Here is a 26,105-nt window from a genome sequence, read left to right as displayed (position 1 = left end):
ATCTTTAACTGTTTTTGTATTAGTGAAATCTGTTATTGCCAACTTTAAAACTAATAATACACCTAAGGTTAATTTCTTGTAGCGGACTAATAAAGGCTTCATCAATACTTCCATTATAAAGTAATGTGTATTCTGCATCGTATAAACCAAAACACTTCATTTAGGTAGAGACAGGCAAAAAAAAAAAAAACAGAGAGGGATAAACAAAGACTATCAATGATTCAATAGATAGTCGAAGGTAATTAAATCTATTTATATATAATTCTCTTCGTGGCCCAACCTTGCGGGACACCACGAACAAGTCATGGAAAGATAACTCTTTTATTTCTGCTAGTCGGACTAGAGTTACTTTACGTAACTTTCGCGGGACAGAGAGCACAGAAAAAAAAAGAGGGGTGGAGAGTAATCTTTCGCTTTACATTCCACATCTGACTACATTTATGTGTGAATTCTTTTACACACGTCAATATTTGATGTCATTAAAGTAGTTACATGTTTTTTTTTCTGTAGCTTTGTTTTTCCCCCCTCGTATTGCCCTTTGTCTCCTAACCATGGTCACCGCTTCACATATATTTCGTGGAGTCCACAGGTCTTTCATGTAGTCGAAATTCCTTCAATTGTTTTTTTTTTTTTTATCAGTGCATATTTCTAGAAAAATGTCATCGACGAAACTGTTGCTCTTAAACTTCGCAAGATGGCTGTAAGCTTTGTCTGCGAACATTGGGATAACTATTGCGACGCCCTGTCCATTGTTCTTACTCACGAAAGATCAGTCACACACCGTGCTCGATAATATACTGCCTACAGGAATACTTCCGGTAAAAAGCGGGGTATGCTACGTCTCGGGTCGACTACTACACGTTTATTTCGCTTGGAAAATTCTGTCTGATGGCAAATAAAAAATGTTGAGTCACTCCGCGAAGTTTGTGAACAATATACATTAATGATTTATAAAGTCCACCACACGTAACAGTCGGTTAAGATGTACCACTATATGTATATACACACACACACCCGAAAACACTTTATGTTAAGTTTCCCTTTCAGACCTTGCGATGTATAGGCAGATGATTTGAAGGTCATCAGTTTCTGTGGATAATGGATAACGAGCAGGGTGTCATGTGGCCAGCGTGAACTCTGGGGGTGGGAAGGGGGCGCCCTAAAAATTCCGAAATTCAAAATACCAGTTTTCATTGAGATTCGAACTCAGGATCCCATGTTAAGAAGCTAAGCGCTTAACCACCTAGCCACTGCCCTCCCCCCTATTTTAAATACTTTAAGACTATATAAATTATCTCAAGTTTTTCGTGTCATATTATAAAACGTTTTTGTGTTTATAATGTTTTGTTTTTTTTTTATTTTATTTCTTCTTATCTTATATGATACAGACGTTACTTCAAAAAAGAAGATGATTACGTCCTACGCGTCATGCATTCAGTCATGCTTATTAACCGATGACTTAAATTCTGCCAAGTCACTGGTTTTCCTGGCTATCTCAGGCAACCCATTCCATGCTCTAATAGCACTAAGGAAGAAGGAGTAGGCTATTTGTACAAATTTGTCCAAGCATATGGGATGAGGAATGTGCCTTTAATTTAATCTCACATATACACAAAGAATTTGTTTTAAAGAGTGTCCTTAATTAGATTTAAACTAATTAGCAATAAAATATTAATAATAATAATACTGATGAAAGATAGTTTTGGGACTGCATAAAGGCTCCTTGTCACAAAAGTCATTGGATACACTAAGATAACTTACTGGTAAAGTTTAGTTTTTTTTAGTAGTACCAGAATTTCATGTTCTTGTTGGGTGCTCCTTGGACTGTAACTCCAAACAGCTAATGCAGGTAAACCAATGTAAGTAAAGTAAAATACCCCTTTCAGACCATCCGGTCTATAGGACAGATTATGTGGCCCACGGTTAACTAGTGTGTCATGTAGCCAGCACAACGACCAACCGCTTTTACTTTTTCTAAACTAATGTCAATTACCCATAAGAGTCGCCCTAAAGAAAGATCGCGAACTTCCTGTCTTCGCCAGGATTCGAACAAGGCACCCTCCCATTGGGAAGACAAGCGATTTACCACTCAGCCACAGCGCCTTCTAACCAATGTAGAGGCATTATATTTACATTGAAATAAACTTTAATAAGTGTGAACAAACATTTTTGTAAACAAAATCACTTTTAATAACAATATACACAGATTCCACTTGAGATTGCATATAAATTAAGGAGCAATAATTTAAAATGATATTTTAAACAAAATCTAACTGACTACAAACACACGTCCTTACGATCTCAGACTTTCTATTTTTTTATTAGAATTTTGCAGAAAAAGGCGAAACTTAATCAACCACAAAATGTTGCATAAAATAGATTAGAACATTTGGTTTTTCAAGACTTGCGAAACAGTTACAGGATTTACCATTTCTATTATTAGCTTTGTTATTAGTCGTACGATGTAACAGTTAAAGACATTCCAAGGAATAAATGAAGCGTTTCATCTTTGGAAAAATATACATTCCATTTAATACTTCCCAGTAGAATGTCATATTGCAGTGTCATGTCTTAATGACAATCAATCAATCAATCAATCAATCTATCTATCTATCTATCTATCTATCTATCTATCTATCTATCTATCTATCAATCTATCTATATATGTATGTATGTATGTATGTATGTATGTATGTATGTATGTATGTATGTATGTATGTATGTATGTATGTATGTATGTATCTATCTATCTATCTATCTATCTATCTCTCTATCTATTTATCTATCTATCTATCTATCTATCTATCTATCTATCTATCTATCTATCTATCTATCTATCTATCTATCTATCTATCTATCTATCTATGTATGTATGTATGTATGTATGTATATATGTATGTATGTATGTATGTATGTATGTATGTATGTATGTATGTATGTATCTATCTATCTATCTATCTATCTATCTATCTATCTATCTATATATGTATGTATGTATATATGTATGCAACAGACTAAGGGATGTGTAAAAGTACTATTCGATATCAGACTTCTAAATTTCTTTAGACTTACAGTAATAGATCGACTCCTTGATATTGAGCTCAAGACGACTTTAAAAATTATAATAATTAAAAAAAAAAGTTATGTTAATCTTGTGGTCAACATTTGCATCATCTCGTAGTTCATCGCCCACTCCGACACAACACAAATATTTTCATCATTGACGGAACTCAGAAGCGCTGGAGGAAGCAAGGGAAGACAATCCTTGTGAACTAAAATAATAACACGAGCAGGATTAGCTGGACTTTGTGTATAAATAGCTGACCTCATTGTAAACATTGACCAATCGTCTTCCTTCAAGAAACTTTCGCTGCAGACGAGAAGGATTCTCCAACTGGCGTTAAGAGCATCAACTATCCCACTGGCTTTATCCACAGACGCAATAAGATCACGGTCAATTAAAAATGTCTTTAACCTAAGTGAATTTTCAATAAATTCTCTCAAATCCGTACATGGGAACAAATAATCTCTATCAGAATAGCCAATGTATACACCTATAGGGTAATCTTCTTTCGTATGCTGTTTAAAATTTCCGATAAGTTGCAAGAAGTATGAAGCAATAAATTTCTCATTTTTTATCAGAATAAACGTGACGAAACTTCCAATAAGATAAAAACACATTAGTATGACCGCCATGTTTAAGAAAAAAATACCCCAGCATTCTCTCCACAGTGCTCCAAGTTCCGGGTATAAGAGCGTGTGCGTTCTCTCCCCTTTATTGTTAAGGCATGTGTAGTTTCCATTTTGGTCGAAAGTCACAGACGTCAGTCTCATCCATTGAAGGAAATGTAAGTCAGTACATCCGCACGTTAAAAGATTTCCGTCTAGCAGAAGTTGAAACTGGCCTGACCTTGACACCAAGATGTCGAGTTCATGAGCTTTCTGCATGTCAATCGTATTGAGAGAGTTCTGACGTAGATCTAAGACTTCAAGTTCTGGTGTGTACTTCAAAGAAAACGGAATTTCCCGAAACTGATTTTGTGCTAAAGTCAACCACTTCAAGTGTTTGTTGTACATAAACGTGTCTGTGGATAAATAGTTGAGCAAATTAGAAGAGAGATCAAGCTGCTGTAGGCGTGTCAGATTTTGAAACAATCTCCCGCTGTGAATTGACATAAACTCACGATCTAGTTGACAGTTAGCAAGAGCCAAGTTTTCTAGAGCAGGGAATGTGTCCAGGTAAGATTCATTAAGAACATTCACATTATTGCCTGATACTATCAATGTCCTCATTGATATAAATCCTTTCAATGAACCTGTAAAATTTGATAAACCACTCTCCGAGAAATCCATGTAATCCACATTTTGTGCCCCGCTAATTTCATACTTACACATCATCCCCTGTGAATTGGATGAACGTTTGAAATTGATGTATTTAATACTTTCTGAAATAGTCATAACTTCTATTGCCTTTTTATTGCATTCATATCCAATATCAACAAATGGCCTTACCGACAAATATGTTTGAATGTTTGTATTTAGCAGACTTGTGATAGCTGGGTTATAAAGTAGCTCATCGCTTGGTGGACAAGTCCCCTCATTCCTTAGAACGGTGGATATGCTATGTGGAAAATCTGATACTTGAAAACAAGGTCTTTTAAAATTATTCAGTGTAAGCATCCGTAAAGACGCAAGTTTTAACAAACGTGAAAGGGCTGTAAAAGTACCTAATATAGTATTGTGCGAAATATACAAATTTTTCAAACATTTATTCCAGATATCAACATGCTGAAATGCATCCAAAGCTAAATAATAAATGCGACAATTTATTAGTGTTAATGTCTCTAGACAAATGTCAAGAAGATGTTTGGTGTCTCTATACGTTATATATCCTTCAATTCGAGGATCAGAACGGGTGTGCGTGCTGCTCACAGTGTCTAACTTGATTTCAGTCATATTTCTACCTTCAAATGGTTCCAGAAGTGAAAGTACATATTGTGTGCTCATCGGTAGCTGAAACATTTTCAGTACTCTTAATTTCGCTAGAGGTAAGAAGGCTCCCTGACTAATGTTGTGTAAGTTGTCTAATGATTCCACACAGAGCTCAGACAGCCCAGCCACGTTGGTAAATGAAGAGTTGTTTATAATTTTAATATTTCCAGAAATTCTCAAAACCGACAGGTTTGACATTTCTCTAAACTCTTCTCCAAAATATAAAGTCTCAACATCACACCCCAAGGACAGACTTCGCAGCTTGGTCAGCGGTTCTAAAAATATGAATGAGTGCATGCCGGCCGTATATAAATAATTCTGTATGATGTTCAGTTCTTGTAGATAAATAACTGGTTTAAAAATGTCTTTAAAGCTGTTTGAATCTGTAAAGTTCAACCTATTGTTGAAAAGGCTTAAACTCTTCAGATTATGTAAACCCTCAAAAGCGTTCAACTCTATTATGCTGATGACATTTTCGGATAGATCTAAAGACGTCAAGTTGGCGAGATGAGAAAAGGATTTTGTTAACTTTTTAATGAGGTTGTTATTTAACAGAAGAGTTTCGGTTCGGTTGGGAAACCAAGTCGAATGTACGTCAACCAGACCGAGACCTGAGCAGTTCGCCGTCAGAGATACGATGGTACAGGGTGAATCGTTCGTCTGGAAAAGAGTGTTGTCTGTTTCCGAGATGGTTTGAGTATTTGGCGTAGTAATGAACTGTTGCCCTGATAAAGTTGTTGAGACTTGGATCAATCCAGACTTTAAATCATCTACAACAACAGAATAAAAAGCACATTAGTTGTATAATCTTTTTAATAGAATTTAAAAAAAAAAAAATAGATTTGAGAACCACTGAAAAAATGCCTTTGAATAGCTCACGACAAACCAAACAAATTCAAGTAGGCTACGCCAAATTAAATTTCAAAATTGACAACAATATAAAAGTCACAAACAGAAAAGTTTACTAGATCAAAGTCAGCAGAGCTAAAATGTGCACCTACATTTTCATATCACCTTTTAGAAACATTGCTTATCATAATTACAACACTGTCTTTATTTTGTTTATCGGAGACACCAAAAAGTTTGCTATTTATAGGTTGTACCGCCATATATGAAACTCTCTAATATTGATGAAAAATGGTTATTTATACATTATACAGTCTTGGATACTGACTTCAGTCTGCAGAGCTAGAGAGGAGGATCCCAGCAATGGAATTGAGATGCTACAGAAGGATCCTAGGTATCACATTAAATGGCCGCATCACAAACAAAGAGATTAAGAGACTAGGCTACTGCAGCGATTGGACCCCAGGATTACCTGCTAACTATTGTAAAAAAAAACGCAAGCTAAAAATCTATGGCCTTCGGGACTCGCAAAGACGTTCCTTCAGGGAGCAGTACCAGGAAAAAGAAGAAGAAGAAGCAGAAAAAAGAAAGCGATGGGAAGACAACATAATAGAAAGGAAAAGTAGAACCATATTCTTTTTGAATGTCTCGTTCTGCATGAAGGGCGATCGGGACATGGATTTGAGAGAGAACTAGTTCGTGTGCGGCATTGGGTCTGTCCTTGTACTGGGACAGGGCGACCTGGTGTGTTCTAAGGGCGTTAACTCAGCATGTTTCGTTTACAAATGGGGTTTCTGATACGGTTAGTTGGCCTATCCAACTCTATGAACAGTAACTCTATTAATCCAAACTTTCATTTAATTTATTTTAAGTAAAAGTAAGTTGTTCATACGGTAATGAACTAATGTTCAGGAAATCAACTTACTTTTAATTTCTTGCTTGGGAGCGCGGGAATGCAGAACTGTAGTCTTTGACGTGTGCACCAATTGATCGCATGCTAGATACAAGGTGACCAGACATACTACACACATTGACGAGGTGATCGGTTGTATGAAGTGAAACATAATTAAGCCTGAACTGTAGATACAAATATTAATATGAAGATATAGCCTAACGAACCATAGAATGTGTTCAACATTTATGTTGTATTAAGTAAGGATTGTTAAAGTCATTAGTTAATCCTCACTAGTACATAATTAAGTAGTCGTAAGTTCTGCACCCTGGGCAGTCGTTTGGACAGGTTTCAGACCTTGCCCTCTCCCATCCCCCGTATTCTGCGGGAGGTTCCGACTCCGAAGGAACATCCGAAACAATGTACCGAATGTCGTCGGAGGATGTACGCTTTCTCTAGGCATGAAATTAATATTTGTTTGATATTCTAAACCCTGTTACAAAAGGTCACGGTCATTCGTCTCGCTGTGTCGTCACGATGATACAAGGTTCAAATCTTGACCACCGCCACACCCTGCCCTGTTGTGAGATATAGACTTAAAGTGTGTATGTAATAGAGAACTTGATTTTCAGATATGTCTGCCTGGATACACTTTGGGATAAAACAATACTTTGCTTACATTACCATCATAACTATTAATTAATTGAAATGTAAATTCTGTATTAAAAGTCTCTTGACTAATTTCATTGTTTCAAAAGGAAAATAAATTTAAAAAACAACAACTAACAACAAGAAAATCATTCGAAAGTACTTTTAAAATTCTTTTTTTAGGAGGAACAACAGCAAAAGCACTGCTATATATGTTTTACGTTATTGGAAACGCGATCGTTGTAGACGCTGATTGGCGTAGTCTCACAAACACGGTGCATGGTATCTAACACGTTGAATACATCAGATTTAACGCGACTTTAAGTCTTGTGCAATTCAAATAAACATAACGATAATTTATAAGACAGATCAAGTCATGCACTTAGTAATTATTTCTATGTGAACATGTTTGTTCGTTAAAATAATTTAAAGAAATTTCCAGAAAAGCATATATTTTTACATGTTTCTTTGCGCCCCCTTGCGTATGCGCCCCCCCCCCCACTGAGGAATGCGCCCGAAGAAACCTACCCCATTTGCCCCCCCCCCTTACTACGCCTCTATCCCTTTTTCTATGAAAAACATAACTAATTAATTACCACTGAAAAATTAAATTATTGTTAAGTTTTTTTTTCTTCTTGATCCAAGTATTGTCATCGACTGTGAATAAACTGAACAAAGTTTCAACTTACTCCGAGAGTTGGAAGTGGCAGAAATACCGTGTCTAAAATGTGTATCAAACAACAGAGTTGAGTTACTATAACCTTTCATGTGAAAACATAAAACAAGAAGCTCGCGAGATTAATGAACACAGACCTCTCTAAGTTTACGTTCCAGTCCAAATACTCTCGAGCTGAACTGAAGTGTCGATTATCCACCTGTTGACTGGATGTTTGATGTCTGTGGTTACCACCATGTCAGTGGAAGTATTATAAGATTATCAGGAACTAGGCCGTCTTTTTTTAGATCCTGGATATTTCCAAAGCCTAAAGAATCAGCAATGTTTACAACACTAAGAAGTGAGATGGTCATTTTGAATTTCTCAGTGATTCTCGCCCTTTGGACACGGGGCACTAAAAATGTATGAAAAACGAATCATTGGCCGACTCAATGTTTTTTTTTAGAAAGCTTGTATCGACTCTTTCTGTCTATCTGTCTGTCTGTCTGTCTAGCGTGTACACGTTATTTCTACTACACCCATTTTTGGATCAAGTTGAAGCTATTTATGGCCTATGTATGAACTGAATCAATAAAATAAGTTACCAATTATACACTTATTTACTGGTAAATTATAAATTTAACAAAATTGGTTTGATAGAGTATAATGAACAGGCGCATCTAGATTGAGACGTAGGGCGTAATTATCTTCTTTGAACGAACGTTCAACGTTATATTTAATTTGAAGCTGTGTTTATGCGTGTCCTATATATGTCCTTCTGTGTATGTTTGTTCTATATATGTGTGTCCTATGTGTGTTTGCGCGCTGGACTGTCGTTCGAACTTATCGATGGTCCCAGGTTCAAACCCTACCCACTCCCATTCACCGTCGTCCTGCGGGAGGGTTGGACTAGGAAGTAAACTATCTTCAACTCTGAAGGAACATCCGAAACATGTAAAACAACAAACAAACATTTTGTATGTCTCCCATATGTGTCCAAAAAGTGTCCTATGTGTGTCCTATGTGTGTATGTGCGCCTTCTATATGTGTCCAAAAAGTGTCCTATGTGTGTATGTGCGCCTTTTATATGTGTCCAAAAAGTGTCATATTTGTGTATGTGCGCCTTCTAAATGTGTCCAAAAAGTGTCCTATGTGTGTATGTGCGCCTTCTATATGTGTAAAAAAAAGTGTCCTATGTGTGTATGTGCGCCTTCTTTATGTGTAAAAAAAAGTGTCCTATGTGTGTATGTGCGCCTTCTATATGTGTCCAAAAAGTGTCCTATGTGTGTATGTGCGCCTTCTATATGTGTCCAAAAAGTGTCCTATGTGTGTATGTGCGCCTTCTATATGTGTAAAAAAAAGTGTCCTATGTGTGTATGTGCGCCTTCTATATGTGTCCAAAAAGTGTCCTATGTGTGTATGTGCGCCTTCTATATGTGTAAAAAAAAGTGTCCTATATGTGTATGTGCGCCTTCTATATGTGTCCAAAAAGTGTCCTATGTGTGTATGTACGCCTTCTATGTGTGTTCAACGTTATATTCACTTTGAGGCTGTGTGTATGTGTGTCCTATAAATGTATGTGTGTCCTATGTGTGTATATGTGTCCTATATGTGCATGTGTGTTAGTGTGTCCCATGTGTGTCCGTTTGATAGACTCATAACAAAATAGAGCCCCTAACTATTTTTTTTTCTTGATTGCTTACTAGACTTATTGCTGTCCTCCTGGATACACCCGCTTCTCAACACGAACAGATTATGATGAGGGAATGGCGTTGGCGAGATGTACCTGTCTTCATTGAATCAGTGAGAGACAAAGTACCTGTCTTCATTGAACCAGTGAGAGACAAAGTACCTGTCTTCATTGAACCAGTGAGAGACAAAGTACCTGTCTTCATTGAACCAGTGAGACACATAGTCTACAAGTTATTCCGAACAAGTTGGCATGCATAATGAACAACTAATAAACCAACTTGTTAACAAATATATTCTTACGTATCTCTTTTCCCTTCCTCTTTTTTATTTTTCTTAACTAAATATAAAACATAGAGAAACTAGAACAGGCTCAAAAAGGAACCGTGAGATTTATGAATGAATGGTTACCACATATGATGAATGCCCCTTAACCTTTGTTTCTCTCTGAGTATTTTATTAGGTTCTGTTTATGTATATGTCAAGTATGGTTTAGTGTTTTAAGTACTATTGTTACTTTACTTTTTAGACTGCTGTCCTGAAATGCCTATAAGTTTAGGAATTTAACTAATGGTGTTACATAAAAAATGCGTATTTTTTATTGCTGACAAATTCTTACAATTGCTCTCCCTTCCCTAGTGCTCTTAGAGCATAGGAGGGGTTACTTACATCGGCCAGGAAAACCAGTGACGTATTAGAGTTTTAAATCACTGATTCACATGAATGACTAATAATAGTTCGTCCATCGTGGTTCGATGATGACCACTTTGTCATCCAGGGGGCTGAGGGCTTCACACTGAGGTTTTATGCCTCCTCATGTGGTTGGTGAGACCTAGGTGAGCCAGTAATGTTCGACTGCGCATTGGGCAGGTTATTCCAGCTGGAGCTAGTGTCATTGGCTTTGCTTTTCTTCTCTGGCCTTTTCTTCTGCCAGCGTTGTTCGCTTTTCCTCAGCAACCTGTGCGCCAGTTTTCACAGCGCGACGCCCTGATGCTCTGTCATGTGCCTCTGTGTACCGATGTATTAGTAATATCAATGATCTGTATCTATACAGCATATATATAGGTCTGTGATTTGGTCTAAACATTGCTTAAAGCCGAGAAATAATAGAGAAAGAGTCAGGTTTTGTGTAAAAGAAACCCCATTACTTTAAAGTGCGAACTATTAGGTTAGCGAATTACGTTAGACTCCACCTTCTTCTTACCTTATCCTTTTGTCTGTTGGGCCGTTGGAACACAGCACAACACCAGGCCCTTTTTTCTATTATTTCTATAACAGAAGATCTATACATTATAATAGTTATGAAAACTATGACACCAATCAAAGGATTAATTTTAGTAGAGTTTAATAGGTTGACACAGTCTGTGTGAACTTTATAGTTACGGATCTGCCTGTCTCTCCTTTTCCTGGTATTTTTCCTTAAAGAAAGATCTTTGCAAATTGCCATAAGATTTAGTTTGAATTTTTTTTTTACAGTTGCCAGCAGGTCATCGTGGGGCCCGATGGCCATTAAGATTCTGTTTCGAATCTTTTTTTGTTTGTTTGTGATGCTGTCTTTGTGATACCTAGGATCCTTCATGTCATAACATTTAAAGACTTCCAAACCCGTCAACAGTCTTTTGTCTCTTGCCAGAAACTGAGAGCAAGAAGTGGATCTAGGCATTTCAGACCTTGTAATCTTTAGGTAAGATGATTAATGATCATCTCTTTCTTTGATCAAAGTTTAACGAGGGTGTCATGTGGCCAACACAACGACCAACCTTCTTTACTTTCCCCAACGAGTTCCAAGTGTTCTTTTGAGTCTCGAACCCGATAACCCCTCGATGAGACCAAGGTCTTTGTCTCTAAGCCAACACGTCACAAAACGTATACCTGATTCTTCAAAATCTTCCTTATCATATTTTTATGAAAACTAACCCGTCTCTACAGATGTATGTTTAGTAAATTGTTGAAGGAATGGCAGAAAAGAGTTTATAGTTTTTTCTTTTTTTTTTTTAACAGTAATAGAAATATTATTTAATATCAAAGACATACTACCTAACCAATGAACCCCCTAAAGACAGAAAAATGATACAAGTATACTCTTTCATTCTAGACTAACATGTTATATAGTGTGACGTCCTATGAAAATATTTCTTTTTATTTTATTAATAAGTTTAGTTTTTTTAATTAGAAAACAGGTTACAATCAAATTACATAAAAATACCCGCAGTTCAGATAGGTTTATTTAGTCACCTTTAACCTCTTTATTTAAATAAAAAGTAAATACAACGTAAGGCAATAGAACATATTTGGAATGTTAGAATACTCTGGCGCACTTTTTGAGTGGAAACATTTCAAACTCTTATCTAGAGCACACGAACTAAATCTAGTATCTGAATAAAATAGTAAAAAAATATGTAAGTTTAGTCCTTGAAGTGCGGTTGAAATAATCAGTTCAACAACTAATTAATTTAAAGGTAGGACACTTAGTTATTTTTAATGAATGTTCAAGATAGATAGATAGATAAATAGATAGATAGATAGATAGATAGATAGATAGATAGATAGATAGATAGATAAATAGATAAATAGATAGATAGATACATACATACATACACACACACATACATACATACATACATACATATATACACACTTATATACATACTTACAAACACAGATACATACCTGCATACATATAAAGACAGACAATTACATTGATGTTTTAATAAATCTATGTTTAGTCTATCTACTCTATTACTCAGCGTTCTTTAGTCTCTTCAACAATTCCAAGGAGATTCCACCATGAAGCTGGTTCTGTTTCTAAGTCTTCTCATTGTGTGCCACTCTTTGAGCGAAGGTAAGAGTCTGTTCTAATTCTATACAACATTATTTACAATGGTAAGAATAGATTCAGTTACAGTGTTATTTTATCCTGTGTGTACCACAAGGAGATCATAGGGCCGCAACAACAACTTTCTACCGAGCTCGGGATATGAGGCAGCTTTCTTCATCTGCTCCCATGGCATTTCTACATCCTCAGCTTCGATGATGACTGACCTCATGCAGGTTTTTTTAGGCCTGTCCGCCTTCCTGGGTGTTCAAAACAAGTTTCTGCCGTGTTCCCATCCAGCTCGATTTGAATGTACTAAGGTGTTCTGTTATAGGTTCTCTTCTACACAGTGACAGTAGGTATCGAATACTAATTCCCAATACATCGCAGAGGTAGCTTTCGACGCATAGGTAGCTTTCGACGCATAGGTAGCTTTCGACGCATAGGTAGGTAGCTTTCGACGCATAGGTAGGTAGTTTTCGACGCATAGGTAGGTAGCTTTCGACGCATAGGTAGGTAGCTTTCGACGCATAGGTAGCTTTCGACGCATAGGTAGCTTTCGACGCATAGGTAGGTAGCTTTCGACGCATAGGTAGCTTTCGACGCATAGGTAGCTTTCGACGCATAGGTAGGTAGCTTTCGACGCATAGGTAGCTTTCGACGCATAGGTAGCTTTCGACGCATAGGTAGTTCTCGACGAAGGTCTGGAGGTCAACTATGATTCGATTGTGTAAATATATTACACTGAATAAAATAAAAAACACTAAAACTTTCTACATATAGGCATTATAGTTCTAAACATTTCATCACGCTATATATACTTATTTAAACTTAATGCTTAAGTTGTACTCTACTAATAATACACGTCGATTGAAATGCGAAGTTTTAAAGGCTGAGTCTCAAAAAAAGGCTTGAATATTTAACAATAGAGTTCTGTTGTGTTAGGGCCTAGAACAAACTCGGAAAGCTTCTCTTTATACCCTCCCCTATTTCTGGAAAACACAGTAAAATATATCAGATGCAATGCGGTGTAGACATTTTTTTTTTTTACATTTTTGTTTTTTTATTCTAATGAACTAATTAGGGATGTGAAGCTGGAGTAATGCAAATGGAAAGAAGAAAACTTCATAAACTCCACTTTTAAAAATTATTCTAAGATTATTCTTTATTTGATATGTATGTATTTATTTTCACAGCGATTGATTGCCTTCAGGGCACAGAAAACTGCTTAAATAACCCAACGACATCCAATGTTTATCAAGAGGTAATATTGAATTTTTTGTGGTCAATTATTCGTAGTCAATTACTCCTTAGGGCGTCTCTGAGTCCAACCAGCTCTGATGGTTACCTGACATTATTTGGGGAAAAGTAAAGCGGTTGGTCGTTGTGCCGGCCACATGACACCATCGTTATCCGCGGGCCACAGTCTTCCAGTCTTCACAGAGATTCGAATCCAGGACCTTAAGTTCGGAAGCCAAAAGCTTAGCCACTCAACCAGCGCGCTAGTGTTATCAATACATATATATGTTATGTACTAGATTGGAGAGTATGTTAGTTTTGTTAGACTGTTTTTAGCGACGGCAAAAGCAGTGACGTAGTCAGACAGACTAATGACGTAGTACACTTAGACGAACAAGAGAGCAACATGGCGTTAGTATAGAAGTAGTTTGTTTTGGATATTAGTTAGAAATAGCGACGATTGTTTAAAGACTGGACGGATTTCCTAGTGATAAATAAAAGGTCTCATTTTATAGAAGTGAAAGTCCTTATTAATTATTTTGATAACTTGTAATGTTCTGTGGCTAATGTGAAATAATAATAGAGATATAAGTAAAGTCAGATAGCCTACAAGATTAGCCCACAACATTATTTTGGCGACCCCGACGAGATTATATACATTACATATTCCAGTTGTAATTATAATTTTTAAAATTGTATATTTCTCTTTTCTTGTAGAATTACTGCTGTGAGTCAGTCAGTCACAAACCATTTGTTTATACAGGATACTTAGCAGAAAGACAATACGTGCGCTGCGTTTGTTTTTGACCTGAAGAAAACATGATATTGATAACCAGGTCGCTGTTTATTGTGTTATAAAGGAAAATGCCTAATAAAAGTATCTGTTTGGTGTGTTTGATGTGGAAACATTTTGTATGCAAAGAACAAAAACTTCTTTTTTATTGATTAGATTGGGGCTTTAAGATTTTTAACATCAATTATTACGAGGTTCCATATCCTATACTCTCGGGACGACATGTCCCGACTAGTCTTGATCACATTTTACTGTTTTTACAAAACTCTAGACTATACCATCATGTCTTCACGTGAATAAACCAACGCTATATCAGGCAATAATTAAAAAAAGAAATGAAAAAGTGGTTTTAGTGCCCATGTTGGTATAAATTAAAAAAAAAAAAAAAGCCTGGGAGCACTTGAGTCACCCTGACCGCGCCTCCCCGTGTCCCGTTTTCACATATTTCGAACGTCTTAGACCCAACTTCGACGTATACTTTTTTCGACTGTCCCAGACTTGCTGATCTCCGTCTCGACAGGTCTGGGAAACCACAAGCTTTCTACATGTATAGTGACATCAATGCACTACGCATAACAGCAGAATTTCTGTCCAGGGCTTTAGCGAGATTGAATTTGAACCACTCAAACTCTCACTTACACGTAGTTTGATGATGATAATGATTGATACTTATTCACAATCGTTATTCGGTGGTCATCGTGCCATTGTTATAATTATTATGTACTGGATTATTGATCACCTGTATCTCCCTGTGTTTTGTTTTAACTTTATACATTTAATGTCAGACAAGTTCTCGTTGTCTAAGTGATTTATATCTTCGATTATTTATTACAAGACTTATATCAATACACACTGTCAGTTTATCTGTCTGCTTACAATCCAAGACACTTTGCTTCTCCCACACACATATTTTATATGTTGCAGATGTTACTTCAGAGTTGAAGACATTTTACTTCTCATTCCAAACCTCGCTCAATACTACGAGGGATGGGAGCACCATGAATCAATTTTTTTTTTTTCAGTTTGATACCAGCAAGGGAAATTAATACTTCAGTACTAAGATATATGGCTAAATATCTAGGGTTTTGTTCAGATAAGTGTACACTTATTTTTTCCTAAAATCATTCTCAAATCAAGTTAAAAACTTACAATTATTTCGAGGCCCTAAGCGAATTGAGTTTGGAGGCCCTAGGCGAATTGAATAGGGAGGCCCTAGGCGAATTGAATAGGGAGGCCCTAGGTGAATTGAATAGGGAGGCCCTAGGCGAATTGAATAGGGAGGCTCTAGGTGAATTGAATAGGGAGGCGCTAGGCGAATTGAATAGGGAGGCTCTAGGTGAATTGAATAGGGAGGCCCTAGGTGAATTGAATAGGGAGGCCCTAGGTGAATTGAATAGGTAGGCTCTAGGTGAATTGAATAGGGAGGCTCTAGGTGAATTGAATAGGGAGGGCCTAGGTGAAATGAATAGGGAGGCCCTAGGTGAATTGAATAGGGAGGCTCTAGGTGAATTGAATAGGGAGGCTCTAGGTGAATTGAATAGGGAGGCCCTAGGCGAATTGAATAGGGAGGCCCTAGGCGAATTGAATAGGGAGGCCCTAGGCGAATTGAATAGGGAGGCTCTAGGTGAATTGAATAGGGAGGCTCTAGGTGAATAGAATAGGGAGGCCCTAGGCGAATTGAATAGGGAGGCCCTAGGCGAATTGAATAGGGAGGCCCTAGGCGAATTGAATAGGGAGGCCCTAGGTGAATTGAATAGGGAGGCCCTAGGTGAATTGAATAGGGAGGCCCTAGGTGAATTGAATAGGGAGGCCCTAAATGAAATAGAAAAAAAAAGAAACATTGAGACCGAAAAATACCCAACAAATTTTAAACCATTCTGTGTCTACATCAATCTGTATCAACAAATAAGTTGAATTCATATCTCGCCAATACCACTAATGTGCTTCATAAACGATTCTTGATCACCAGATATAAAAAAATAAATAAAAAGCATCGACAATGGCATTCTTATATATATATATATATATATATATATATATATATATATATATATATATATATATATATATATATATATAGTCTAACAGGTTGGTGTAAATATTCGTGAATAAACATTGAATCGTAGTAGAGACTTAGAGCTATCTAGTTGGTGTAGACATTGAGGCAAAGACTTTGGCTATGTTTAAGATTCTATCCATTTTTTGCGAATTTTTCTTTAAAAAAATTTTTCTTACCACCAATTGGAAGCCCTAAGCGGCTGCCTAGTTTGCCTATGCCAAATGCCAGCCCTGTTCCAATTAATGATTTTACAAAATCTAATTAAAAATCGATTGGTGTTTTTCATGCTAAAGGTTATTTACAATGATCTAATCGTTGCGCACATACAAAATAATGTGGAGAAACAAGGAATGACAATGTATTTCAAAAACTGCGAAAACGTGATAACGCAAAATGAGAAAGCTACATAAATAAGATTTGTCATAAAGAACACTGTCCTTTAACAAGCACAAATCTAGCAGCTGGGCAGTATTTTCACCCAACATAGAACATGGCGGACTTATTCCTTCCTCTCACACTGATGTTGTTCTGTTTCATCATCGGTAAAAGTGTTGGGTTTTTTTTTTCGTAGATTTAATTTTAAATATTTCATTTCCAAAATGTTATTTTTTCCGTCTTTGATTTATTTCTATTCAAATAAGTTTCTGTATTTTTAAATCTTCTAACCTCTATTACATGTATTATTCCTTACCTTAACTTAACCCTTTCATGCACTCTTCATATATACAAGCTAAAAACTTAATTAACCGCTAGAGGACAACGGCTTTGTCTGCAAGAGATGCGGAAAAATATATATGTCTCAAATGGGTCTGCGTAGTTATATGTAACACTGTACGTGTTATGTTTCACTATTTGAAGAGACATTGTCATTAATTCAAACCAAATGAGCTTTTAATTTGATGTGACATTTTAAGATTTCATACATATGAATATAATTGTCCACGCCAACATTACTATAACTATAAGGATAGAGACGCTGAGAAAAAAACAGACACGCATGATTAGATTGACACATGAAATGGTAGGACGTAATTATCTAATCTCTTTAAGTAAAGTTCCCCTTTGCAGACCTTGTAATTTATAGGGCAGATGGTGTAAAGGTTATCTGTTTGTGTGGCCTACGGCTAACGAGGATATCATGTGGCCAGCACAACCAACCACCTTCACTTTTCCGATACTTATAACAGGTACCCATTAGAGCTGGGTGGACTCAGAGGCGCCCAAAGATCCCAAAACTGATAATCCTTGTTTTCACCAGGATTCGAACCTGGGACCCCCGGTTCAGAAGCCAAGCTCTTTACCGAGCCTCCTCTTGAAGTATCGTCTGTAGTTTATAAGCTAAGACTACGACCGGCTCTTGATGAATTGTGCTCCTATGTTGAATGACATTTAAACACCCTGGTTGACGTTAGAGTCAAGACAAGGCCGGATTTAAGCATACGGAGGCCCCCGGGCAAGACGTTTGTGAAGGCCCCTACAATATTTCCACAGTTTTAAATAAAAATCTACTTATGAATGAAAATAGGTTTATCTCTCTCTCGAGGCGTAGAATACCACAGTAGATGTAAAAGCATGCTATATTTCAAAAGAAAGAAAAAGAGTACTTTTAAATTTAATCTCACATTCGTTTACAAAAATGTTTAATATGGGAATATTTTTTGTTTTAAAAAGTATATTTTTGAGTTTATGGAGAATAAGGCCCTTGGCAGACCCATTGTCTTAAATCCGGAGATGTATTTACTTTTTACGAGCATGCTACAAGCATACACTTCTTACTCACAACATTTTAGCCACCTGTAAAATTGAGAAAAAAAAATTTCTGAAAAAAAAAACTTAAAAAGTTTCTGACCCATTAAAATTTTTATATATTTTTATCTCTGTTCCAGAGGACCCTTTCTTGTGGAGTCCCCGAAGCTGGGCTGTAGCCGAGCCTGAATTCCCCTAATTATGGCCCTGAGTAAAGGAGTTTTAAAACCTATTTACCTAGCCCTAACGGAGAGTAGCCGACGGCCGACTACCTCGTCCAGTTGTCAAGCAACTTTGGTGTAACGGAGTCTCCATAGTCTTTACATAAGTTAATAAATGCCATGGACAAATATCTTCCATGAAATAATTCTTTAATAGATGATATTGGAGAGATATAATTTGATTTAAACTCTGACTTTATACCATTATTTATGTAAAACGCATTTAATTAATTAGCTAATTTATTTTTGTTCGCTACACACATTGCATTCACCATGAGGTACGTAAAGAGTAATGTATTTCAAGCTATCCCAGTATGCTTTAAAAAATACAAAGTAAAAAAAAACAACAACACTAAAACCTTTTTCTTTAATTTTTGTTTTGTTTTTGTTTTCAGCTATTCCATGTTCAGTTCAAGAAACACTGACTGATGAATCTGTTTTACAGGTACACATTTTTGTTCTTCTCAGAGACCTCCTCACCATTTACTCCTTATAACTTGAGGAATAGATCCATATAAACATGCACATGGAACAGTCTAGACCAGAGATACATAAAATATGGAGAAGGTCGGTTCTAGCGATTGCGGTGCCCTATGCGAAACGGATTGCGCGGGGCCCAGTCTGGGTTGTGATAAGCATAATATAAAAATTAAGATTTTGTATTAGAAAATAACTTTGTGTTTGCAATGCCGGTTTTTTATCGCACGTAAAATTGGTACCCTAAAATGAAGCTTTTGTCTATTTATCTGGAGATTTTTATGAGTTTTCACGAGATTTCCAGGACTTTTTGGTATATTATGCAATTACAGGAGATTTCCAGTAGCCCCTGGAAAATCACGTAGCCGCGGAAAACCTGCTATTATATGTATATATAAGTTTTAATGTTTTAATTTAATAATTTACACCTACACTTAGCGCGGGGCCTATAAAAGTGCGGGGCCCACTGCGACCGCATAGTCTTTAGTGGCCTAAGTCCGGCCCTGAATATGGGTATCTGAAAACGTCAGCACGAGATGTACAAAATCTCTCTCTCTCTCTCACACACACACAGACACACACACATAAAAGGCCTTACCCTGTAATGTGCTTTATATGCTGGTATTATTAGAATGTTCAAGGTGTATTAATTAAATGTCCCTCTTCACGCTGAACTTGTTGCGTATGTCTACTAGATCTGCTGAGTAATATGACCCCCAACACATGTATATTTAGAAACAAACTCTGTCTTAGCAAACGAAATATTTAATCATCATAATAAGATTTATGTCACAATAAATTGGCAACTTCAGACATCTATGAGAATACTTGAAATAATTCACATAATTATACAATATAATCCAAATAGAATCTCATTAAACACTGGGCCAGAGGCACACCGACTTAGATATATAACACGTCTGTCTTCTTGATACTCATGGCGTCGACTGCTTCTTGACCATGTGGTCAGCTCTTAAAAAACGAGATTTTTTTCCCATAATGCAACTGTGGCCCCGTGCAACATCCTACTCTCTATAAACAAGTGTATCTGGTGGTCCACAACCAATACATGTCACTAACTATCAAACAATGATATGGCATACTCCATTTTGGGGCTATCAATATTTCCTTCTGTGGTATTTTAATATTCATAGTTTGTTTTTAAGAGACAACAGTTATGCTTTCGTCAATGTGAGTCGACAGTTATTTCCTCTGCTGTCTTTAGTCGTCCATGTCCTTGACAGCAAGCGTGTGAAACTGGGTATCAGTATTGAACATAGGTATATACGCGAGTGGCAGAGTGACACTAGCCCCTTGGTAAAATTGGTAGCAAAAAAAAAAAGTTAACTGTAAATGTAGAAACTTGCATATAGCTATAGATAGGACGTACACATGTACTAAGAGTAAAGTAAAGTTCCCCTTTCAGACCTTTTTGTTTTATAGGGCAGATGATGTAAAGGTCATCTGTTTCTGTGGCCCACGGTTAACGAGGGTGTAATATGACCAGCACAACAACCAACCGAATTTACTTTCTCACAACTAACGTCAAGTACCCATTAGAGCTGGGTGGACTGAGAGGCCCTAAAGATCCCGAAATTTAAATCCGTTACCTGCCTGGGCCGCCCTGGGTGGACCACTTCGTGGACCGATTTTGAGTTTGTGTTTTCATCACAAACTGTCTTTTTAACCTTGTTAAATATACATTACTTCTATATTTTAGTAGGGCCCAAAACTACAATGTACAATTACGAATTAAACTTTGCGTATCTAAATATTGAAAATTAATGTCTATTTTTAATCTAGCGCTAGACTTAAAATAATCTACAGTTATTATCTTTCTGCCAGAGCACTGATTTGTGGGAAGGTCTCAAAGGACCATTCCTTAATGTCATTAACTGTATTCACAGCCTTGGCTATTTGGCAAGTAACGCTGACTTTACTAATGTTGTTGTAAGTTTGGCTGATTGGATGTTAATTGCGTTGTAAGTAAGGTTTATTGGTGTTTGTTGATTTTAAGATTGGATGTTCATTGTGTTGTAAGTAAGGCTAAAAGCTTGTTAATTGTATTGTAAGTTAGGCTGATTGAATGTTGATAGTGTTGTATGCTTTGACTGATTGGATGTTGATAGTGTTGTATGCTTTGACTGATTGGATTTTGATTGCATTGTAAGTTAGGATGATTGGATGTTCAATGCATTATAAGTAAGGCTAAATAGATGTTAATTATGTTGTTAATTAGGATAAAAGTATGATGATTGTGTTGTAAGTTAGGTTGATTGAATGTTGATTGTATTGTAAGTTAGACTGATTGGATTTTGATTGTATTCTAAGTTAGGCTGATTTTTTTTATGTTAATTGTATTTATAAGTTTCTTAAAATATTACCTTTAATGAAAAAATTTACATTGTTACATTAACTGCATCATACAATGACAATGAGCCAAACCTTACTCCATACATTTTGAAATACATTGTACCATACATTTCATCATACAATGATCCATACATTGTAACATACATTTCATCATACAATGATCCATACATTGTACCATACATTTCATCATACATTGATCCATACATTGTACCATACATTTCACCATACAATGAGCCAAACCTTACTCCATACATTTTGAAATACATTGTACCATACATTTCACCATACAATGATCCATACATTGTACCATACATTTCACCATACAATGATCCATACATTGTACCATACATTTCACCATACAATGATCCATACATTGTACCATACATTTCACCATACAATGATCCATACATTGTACCATACATTTCACCATACAATGATCCATACATTGTACCATACATTTCACCATACAATGATCCATACATTGTACCATACATTTCACCATACAATGATCCATACATTGTACCATACATTTCACCATACAATGATCCATACATTGTACCATACATTTCACCATACAATGATCCATACATTGTAAAATACATTACACCATACAATGATCCATACATTGTACCATACATTTCATCATACAATGATCCATACATTGTACCATACATTTCACCATACAATGAACCAAACCTTACTCCATACATTTTGAAATACATTGTACCATACATTTCATCATACAATGATCCATACATTTTAACATACATTTCATCATACAAAGATCCATACATTGTACCATACATTTCACCATACAATGATCCATACATTGTACCATACATTTCACCATACAATGATCCATACATTGTACCATACATTTCACCATACAATGATCCATACATTGTACCATACATTTCACCATACAATGATCCATACAGTGCATCATACATTACACTTGATTTAAACTGTACATTACAAAATACATTGCACCAGACATTGCACCAAATATTGCACCCGACAAATAAGCTAAGTTGCATCGCGGTATTTCATTTCAATGTCTGTGATCTTATGTAAGGTAGGCCTACTCTGAAATATATAAAAAAGCTAGGCTACATTATTGACTTATGGCACCAGATTGCTAGTATACAGCTAAACCCATATATATTTAATATGCATGCAGTATTTCCGTCGCTACTAGCCCCAGCTGTGACCTACAGAGCAAGCTCGGACTTCTATTTTTTAGCAAAGCTAAATTAAAACTTAATTTATAACCATATAGACCAACTTGAGATGAAAAGAGAGGGACACTGTAATTCTAATATCCTATCACGTCCTTACACTCTGGCCTCCTATATTGTCTCTCGTTTTAAACATACATTATGATATAGCCGCCTATCTTACATCCTCCTCCAAGACTAATAATTAAGGCTCCATTTCTTCATAATCCCTTTCGAACATCTGAAATTGTCATGTAGAGTTGTGCATCGCACTTGGAACTCTAAGGCCAGCAAAAGCAAACAAGAGCTCCCCTCTATCAGCCTGGGGTGAACGGTGTGTTCTTCTCCTTCACGCCACCCTGTCTGGCGAGGGGTGAGACTAGGAGCTAGTTTAGAGTTCACTTCCAGGGACACGGACACTCCGGACTTGCGGACTAGTGACGCGGCCGAAGGCTGCACCACCGGGACCCCGCCATTTTTTTAATCGTGCTGGACACGCCATTTATTTAACGGCCCCGGACGCTGGACAGATTGCTGCGGGAGCCCTTTTACATCACCGCACAGTGCAATAAGGTTGCTCTCACCCCTCTCTTAGGCCTTCTCGTAGGAGCTTTGTTTTTCTGCTTCGAACAAACACTGTCCATAACACCCTCCCATAGTTTAAAGTGAAATAATGTATGCTCTTGTCTATTTAAAGTTGATTGATGATATCTTGCCATGTTTGTAGTCAAACTGAATTTCCATTTGATTGGACCAATAAAAATTATCTTATCTTATCTTTCAGTGCAACTCTAAAAGGCTTGGAACCGACTTGCTGACAGACTAAAGTCTTTGAGTTGTCTACATGTTCTACAAGCGAAAAGATATTTCTTTGCAACTTACAAAGGCCTATATAAATATCAATCTTAATTTAATACAATGACATCTAAATTATCTTAATACTACACGTTTATAGTGTGTTTTTTTTAATTTAACAAATAGCTTGCATTGGTATATTTAATACATATTATATTAGACTTTGTGGGGGCGCGGTGGATGAGTGGTTAAGCGCTTGGCTTCTAAACCTGGAGTCCTGGGTTCGAATCTCGGTAAAGACTAGGATTTTGAATTTAGGGATTTTTAGGGCGCACCTTAGTCGAGCCAACTCTAATGACTCAAGTTGGGGAAAGGAAAGGCGGTTGGTCGTTGTGCTGGCCACATGACACCCAGCTCGTTAACCATTGGCGAAGAAAGAAACAGATGACCTTAACAGTATCTGCCTTATAAATCGCAAAGTCTGAAGGGGGAACTTTACTTTATTTTAGATGCCTCATATGGAGCACCCGGAGATGTCTTAGAGACATTCAAGAGTGTCTTGAGAACAAACTGATCAAATTCTCCTCGATGAGCGAAGAGAACTATTCCGCCATGCATTCATGTGTTGGCGACCAAAAATGCTGTTCCCTTTAGCAAGATGGTTATCTATATGTCTAGACTGTGACGAACCGTTGGGGATTGTGGAGTCGACATCATTAAATATGTGTCCATTAACATAGATTTCAGTGGAGTACGTTGGCAACTTACGCCACAGATAATCATGTTCTGCTAGAACAGGGGTTCTCAACCTGTGGATAGCGACCCCTTGATGGGGTCGATTGACGATTTGCTAGGGGTCGCCTAAGACCATCGACAATATGGATTGTATTTTGTCTATTATTCTATTGCTAAGAGAGTGTGTGTGTGTGGGGGGGGGGTCGCGGCAGAGTGGGGGACTGTAAAAAGGGGTCGTAGAGCTTAAAAGGTTGAGATCCTCTGGGCTAGACGCTGGTGAGGAAAGTATAGGCACTGGGTCGGAGATATTTTCCGTATGAGGATCACTGCATGCCCAAGGCAATCTTGTTCAGTAGGACGACGACAAGAGGTACCGCTGGCAGCACTGTAAAAGATTACATTTTAAGTCATTTCGCTAGGAGAAAAGCAACTATCAGCAGATGTCCTCTGAAATAGACTGCTGGAGAGCTCTCACGAAAGTCACGGTGCGAACATTTGAAACCCAAAGAATGGGAGGGTGTTATAGACAGTGTTTGTTCGAAGCAGAAAAACAAAGCTCCTACGAGAATGCCTAAGAGGGGGCGAGAGCAACCTTATTGCACTGTGCGGTGATGTAAAAAGGCTCCCGCAGCGATCTGTCCAGCGTCCGGGGCCGTTACATAAATGGCGTGTCCAGCACGATTAAAAAAAATGGCGTGGTCCCGGTGGTGCAGCCTTCGGCCGCGTCACTAGTCCGCGAAGACATGGACATATATCGAAAAGAAAAACTTAAATAGGACACCTGAGGACAACGGGTGTGGAATTAATTGGAGATGTAAAACATGCAAGTCGCAACTGGATTTTCGTTGTTGTGTGAAATGCTCCACTCATCCTTAGGCTTCGGAATCGAATACAATGCCTTAGATCAGGGGTTCTCAACCTATGGGTCGCGACCCCCTTGGGGGTCGATTGACGATTTGCCAGGGGTCGCCTAAGACCATCGAAATATGGATTGTTTTTGTTTATTCTTCTATTGCTGTATGTGTATGTGTGTGTGTGTGGGGGGTCGCTGCAGAGTGGGTGATGGTAAAAAGGGGTCGTCGAGCATAAAATGTTGAGAACCGCTGCCTTAGATTAATTGCCAATCTACCAGAACATATAGAACTAGAAGAAAATGAGAAGGCTGACACACTCGCCAAGAGTGGGAGAACAAACTCACAATTAAACATTGCACTCTATCCAGAAGAATTGAAGAAATTAATAGTGAAAAAAATAAATGAGAAATGAACAATCCGAATCACAATAAAGATGTCGCCTATTATAAGCTATACCGACAACATCAACGTCTAATCTTTTTACTCAGGACCGGACACAACAGAATGAGACAACATATGTACAGGAAGCTCAAAATTGGAAATAGTGAAATCTGCCCACGTGCAGTGTCACTAGAGAATGCTGACCATGTCCTTCAAAACTGTTCTCTTTACCAAGAGGCCCGTACAAGACACTGGCCCCAAAACACCCCAATAGGAAGAAAACTATATGGAGAGCTCCCTGATTTGGAAATTTTATCGCAGTTCATCTCATATATTGATCTAGTCATCTAAACGCTCCAACATAAAAATGAGAACGAGAAAGATGACAAATTGCCGATCATTCTCTGTTTGTTATGGCGTAGTAAATACTTTCTGTAATTGCAGTACTGTTGAAGGTATCCACTATCTTAGGAAGATAGCAGTGGCCTAGCTATGGATTTGGGGGCCCCGTGGGGCTTGACCTTTTTAGTGTCCCCTGCATTTTGACATTCGATATAATGGCATGATATTGTTACGAATCTCACTATCCAGGCTCTCTGCAAACTGCACCATACACCACCAACTTAAAGAACTTGACAACTCAGGGCTCCAAAGTAACGTAACACTTTAATAGTTGAA

At 37.3% G+C, this 26,105-nt stretch overlaps 1 protein-coding gene and 1 long non-coding RNA gene across 2 annotated transcripts; one reads left to right on the top strand and one right to left on the bottom strand.

The window, feature by feature from the left end:
* Window positions 1-2,181: 2,181 nt before the first annotated feature.
* Window positions 2,182-8,285, bottom strand: LOC106053691 (toll-like receptor 4). The gene is made up of 3 exons (XM_056011422.1): window positions 8,192-8,285; window positions 6,764-6,915; window positions 2,182-5,762 (listed from the first exon to the last, which is right to left on the bottom strand). The coding sequence occupies exons 2-3, from the start codon at window positions 6,900-6,902 to the stop codon at window positions 3,142-3,144; spliced, it is 2,760 nt and encodes a 919-aa protein (XP_055867397.1). The 5' UTR covers window positions 6,903-6,915; window positions 8,192-8,285; the 3' UTR covers window positions 2,182-3,141.
* Window positions 8,286-12,029: 3,744 nt separating this feature from the next.
* LOC106069812 (uncharacterized) lies at window positions 12,030-14,678 on the top strand. Its single transcript, XR_008774909.1, has 4 exons — window positions 12,030-12,181; window positions 12,470-12,564; window positions 13,734-13,801; window positions 14,494-14,678. It is a non-coding gene; the product is annotated as an uncharacterized LOC106069812 (long non-coding RNA).
* Window positions 14,679-26,105: the final 11,427 nt, after the last annotated feature.

This window comes from Biomphalaria glabrata, chromosome 14, assembly GCF_947242115.1.
Source record: "Biomphalaria glabrata chromosome 14, xgBioGlab47.1, whole genome shotgun sequence".
Classification (NCBI taxonomy): domain Eukaryota; kingdom Metazoa; phylum Mollusca; class Gastropoda; family Planorbidae; genus Biomphalaria; species Biomphalaria glabrata.
This window is presented reverse-complemented; position numbering and strand designations above follow the sequence as displayed.

What these genes read in the sequence shown, in the direction of transcription:
- LOC106053691 (XM_056011422.1), bottom strand. Translation starts at nt 6,902, where the DNA reads ATGTTTCACTTCATACAACCGATCACCTCGTCAATGTGTGTAGTATGT. An exon ending in TCCCAAGCAAGAAATTAAAA is followed by an intron (nt 5,763 to 6,763) that starts GTAAGTTGATTT and finishes CTGTTGTTGTAG; the next exon opens with ATGATTTAAAGTCTGGATTG.